Raw genomic sequence first — 4942 nt, forward strand, 5'->3', positions numbered from 1 at the left:
GGGATCAAACTGGACCTTGTGCTTGCAAGGCAAGTGACAGAACCACTGAGCTAAATCCCAGCCCTCATAGATTATTCTCTAATACTCAGCACCTTTAGTGAAACATGACCTTTCAAAGCATCACACAAGTCTTCTGAATCTCTTCTGAAAAGATGTATTTCCTTGACTTATTTCTTGTCCTTGCACATTCATTTCAACAGGTATTTACTAGAAGTCTACTATGTGCCAGATACTGCCAAGTGTCTCCCTTCTCGCCCTTCTTCCTCTTCTGAGGGGTTGGAGATGGCAGCTCCAGGCCCTTCCTGCAGGCCACAGCTTATGATTAATTAGGTCAGGTTGCAGAGTATCCTCACATGTTTGTGCTCTTAGCCCCTTCATGGGTGTGTGCACTATAGCCAGTTAGCTCTGCTTCTTCATTTTCAATCATAGGAAAAACAGATTTCTGGAAGGATGGGTGTTTAGCAGCATAAGTAAGGTAATGATTTTTAAAAAAGGTTTGTTGGCAAATTTGTAAACTATGGCTTCCCACCCTCCATCCCCCAAGTGCCGTTTTTGTAATTTAGTAGAGAAGGCAGGTGGAGGGAAGTGTTTAACCACCCAAAACCATGGCGGGGGCTACAGACCCAAAGGAAGAGAAGTTTCTTATGCTGAGAAGAGTGGTACAGTTGAAGGAGTGACTTTACAGTTTGCTGACACAGGTTCCTTGGGCTCCTACCATCGAAATGGAAGTGAACCTGCTGTGGCCTTGGTCACCTGTAGAGAAACCCTGTCCTTTCACTTAGGGGGCTTCTTATCCAGCAAGGAAACTAGACCTTGAGCAAGACTTCAGGAAACACGTGCACAGCTTGCAGTGCTGCCAGAGGCTCAGGTTGGGACTGACCTGCAAGATCTTTTCTGTAGGCTGCTGGTCTTGTGTAAACAGGAGGAGGAATCAGGAATCACTGGGGCAAGGTGAACCGTAACAGTTGCATTTTGCCTGTGAACGTAATTAGGACATTAACCTTGTACTGTTGTTATTTGTCCACACAGATACTACTCAGAGGAGCAAGAATTAAAATGTGCTTTTATTAAGAACAAAAGATTAGGATATTGCCTGTATCTCAAAGAACTTTTAAACACAGAAGCTAGTCAGTAGAGAGTTTTATCAGCCAAAGACAGAACCCATGTATCTCAGAGGAGGGAGGATGTTTTCGCAAATTTACTAATAACCCTTTCATATGAACCAGAATCATGTGCTTATGTGGAATGAGGAGGGCTCATCTCACAGTTACTGAGCAGAAGTGATTAGTGACACTACAGGGTACAAAATGGAAGTAAAAGGTGGTAAGATATAGGTATGCTTGTCGGATTCTTGATTTATTTGGTCATTTAAATATCAAGGTTATTGTCATGTAGAGGTACATGATCCCAGTGGTGAAGGTAACTGGACTGTATACCTAAAAGTACCAATAAATCAATGAGGGAAGAAATTAAAAAAAATAATTATCAAGGTTATAAAATGACTCACTTGTCAAACCAGTTCGTCATAAGATCTTCCCTGGAAAATTTGTAATTTAAGGTGTTTCTGTCTTTCCCCCTCTTTTAGCTTGTCAAAATTCCCAAAAATGATCCCCTCAACGAAGTACACAACTTTAACTTCTATCTGTCAAATGTGGGCAGAGACAACCCTCAGGGCAGCTTTGACTGCGTCCAGCAGACATTCTCCAGGTCAGTGCTTTTCACGGTATGCTGAGGGCTAAAGTTTCAATTAATGGGTTTTTAATAAAATATCTATTAGTTTTTCTGCAAATATTTATAGAAAACTGCAGAGGTCATATATTTGAAAAATACTAAGTATCTACTGCTGTATACTAGACATTTGTCACTGGGATACAAATACAAATATTCTAAGGCTTTTCTGGGGGATTATTAAGTACAGAAGATATATTGCTTATAAAACAAAGATTTGGGTTTTTTTGGACCAGAGATCGAACTCGGGACCTTGTGCTTGCAAAGCAGGTGGCAGAACCACTGAGCTAAACCCTGGCCCTAGGGATTTTTCTAATTAAAGAAATTTTTGAAGTTTTTGGTGATTCTAAGGATCCATTTTGGAGGGATTTTATTCATTGCATTTAAACAAGGGTCTTACTTCAGGCTTATGCTCAAAGTTACCTTTGGAGAAGAAAAAATACACATCTTGCATGCCCTCTTTCAGCTTTCCTGCTCAAGCCTTGCTTGAAGGTTGATATTTAAAAGTCTGTTTCACGGCTGGATGGAAACTAGACATTAATCCCTATATAGCAGTCATTTCTTCTGATTAAAAAAAGAGAGAGAGAGAAAGGAAGACAAGAACACACACTCACTCCAGGGCACCATGGAACCCTATCCACTTAGATTCTCTGAAAACAATAAACCACTTGTTTCCCTTTGCTCTGCTTTTGTTGTTTCTGATTAAAGAATGGGCCCTTGAGTAGGGGGTTTGTTCTGCTCCTGGGTAGAGACAGGGTGCAGGTTTCTGACCTGGGCCGAAAGTACTGAGGGTCAGGCCCCCTCCATGGCTCATCTGTGCAGCATGTGACACTGTTTGAGCACTCGCTGTCCATGGCAGAAAGGAAGGGAGGCTGTGGTTCAGCAAAAAGAGGAGGAAGAAATAACAGAATAAGGTGCACGAAGTTTTTCTTCCCATTAAGATGACCATAGGCCTGTGGCCATGACATGCTCAATTCATATGAAAAATACGTAGAGGAGGAGCTAATTTATAGAAAGCAAAATTAACATATACTTGGGCAATTCTAAGTTAAGTTAAAAAGAAACAAAAATTACATTAATGGGATTAGCACTATTTTGTTTTCATGTAAAGATCTGATTCTTGACCTGGAATAGTAACTTACTTCATGATTTGCAGTAGGTTCAGTTTATTCCCTGCATGAATTACCTAGTAAATAATGGGAAGAGTGCTAAAATACAAACTTCCTGATGTCAGACCTGGACATTACTACAGTGATTTCCTCCCCTTCTTCCTGCCCCACCCTGCTTTCCCTGAAGGTTAAACCTCCCTCCTGTCCTTTCACTGTTTCTCTTTTAGCATTCAGACACGCTCAAGGCTATCTCTTTAAAAAGGGAAACAAAACCAAAACAACCTCTCTTGCACTTACTTCTTGGCCCACAGTCTGACCATTCCACTGACATCACTCCCACAAGAGGCTGTGAGCACCTTTGCCCCTAAATTCAGTGGGTGCTTAAAGGATCCTTTCAACTCTAGACCTCTAGCCAGCATTGCTCTGTTGACTGCTCTCTGCTACTCTCAGCCCTCTGCTCCCAGTGGCACCCGTGACAGTGTTTTTCTGCTTTCCCTCCTACCTCTTTTAGTCTCACGGTCTTATTTTCTTTCTTTCTGTTGTTTAAATACTAACTTTCTTCAGAGTTGGTTCTCTTCTAAGACCTCATCTCTCCCTCCACATTACTTCAAAGTCACCATCTCTAACTCCAAATTCATTTCTCTCTTCCAACCCCTCCACCTTACTCACCCTTGTTTCTTGTGTCTCAGTAAATGGCAGATCCACACCCAGGCTTGATCTTTCAGTTTTTCTCTTTCTCTCCGCCTGTGTCAAATCCTGACAACTCTGCTCTCCTGCTGTCTCTGGAATCTGCATTCCCTCTGGTTGCTGTGGATGAGGCCATCACTGCCTGCCCATTCACCTTCTGTAGCCCCTTAACAGGTCTCCCACCTTTTGCTCTTAATCCCCTTTTTCCTCATCTGTTCTCCATCCAGATTGGTCTTCCTATAATACAAATGAAATGTTTTCTCTGTTTTTAGCCTCTTTTCTCTTCTTGGGATAAAGTAAAAAAAAAAAAAAAATCCATAACATGACTACCAATCCCTAGGTGATCTACTTCTCATTTTTTCTTCAGCCTCTTCTGTAATTGTCCTTTTCAGCTCTCTAGGGCCAAACTGAAAACCTTCTTACTCACCTTGGACCTTGCACTGGTTGGTTTTTCCTCCAGGAACACTTTTGTCCTTGTGCTCTTTTGTCCAATCTTTCTAATCGGTTCAGGCATCTCTATGAATCAGTTCATCTCTATGAAGTTCATCTGTAATCAGTTCATCTCTATGAAGTCCAAGTGAAGTACCTTTCTGGGGTGCCAGAGGTGTCTCCCTGTTCCCTGGCCTTTTTACGCTTGATGTAAATTCCAGTTTGCTCCTCCTTATCACTCATTAGAAAAAGAGTTCCTTGCCGGAAGGACCATGAATGTCTACTCATTGTCACAGACTCTGCTGATCATATCACCTAGTTTATAGCCCTGCCCAATAAATATTTATGCGATGAACAAATTTTTTTAAAGTAGCATTTGTAAAGACTGCTATTACCAATTTACCAACTATAGAAATGATCCCTGAAAGTATAGCCTTTATTACCAATTTACAATGTTTTAATAACCTTAATTTCTTAGGATCATAACAAAGTCACTTCCCATTTAGTTTGGAAATCAAGGATCAAAGCTGTAGTATCATAGTCTACTTTTATATTCCATTTAGTTTTAAGGCCATAGTATTTTCTTTTAAAAACAACCAGTTGATTCCTCTAATAGTAGGATGTTACTTTGAAACAGTGCCATCATCAAAGTCAGTGCTAAAATTTGTGATTGTTTCCATAAGTTTTTTAAAAATTTCTGCAAGAATCACTTGTTCCATATTATCTTCAATATTTGCTGTACAGAGATTTAACAAAGTGACAACTATAAATTCTACAAATTTAGGGGAACTTTGGATCAATAATGTTCTAATGTTTGTCAGTATTTTAGCCTTAAAACCTTATTTTAAAAAAACAGTTCTGATGAGTGTATTTCATCCAGTCAGTTCTAAAGCATGCACATTGCTGCCAACTAAAAGTAAACTCTTTTTTTTTTTTTTTTTTTTTTTTTTTTTTTTTTTTGGTACGGGGGATCGAACTCAGGACCTTGC

General features: G+C 40.1%; 1 protein-coding gene across 1 annotated transcript in view; it reads left to right on the top strand.

Annotated features, from left to right (window-relative positions):
• The window catches only part of Ell2 (elongation factor for RNA polymerase II 2), a 51820-nt gene that overhangs the window by 23366 nt on the left and 23512 nt on the right, over positions 1-4942 (top strand). The window contains exon 3 of the mRNA XM_010621861.2: positions 1586-1707. Coding sequence (XP_010620163.1) covers positions 1586-1707 — 122 coding nt within the window. The remainder of the gene's footprint in view (positions 1-1585; positions 1708-4942) is intronic.

This window comes from Fukomys damarensis, unplaced genomic scaffold (assembly GCF_012274545.1).
Source record: "Fukomys damarensis isolate Sample0158 unplaced genomic scaffold, DMR_v1.0_HiC HiC_scaffold_3, whole genome shotgun sequence".
NCBI classification, from domain to species: Eukaryota; Metazoa; Chordata; class Mammalia; order Rodentia; family Bathyergidae; genus Fukomys; species Fukomys damarensis.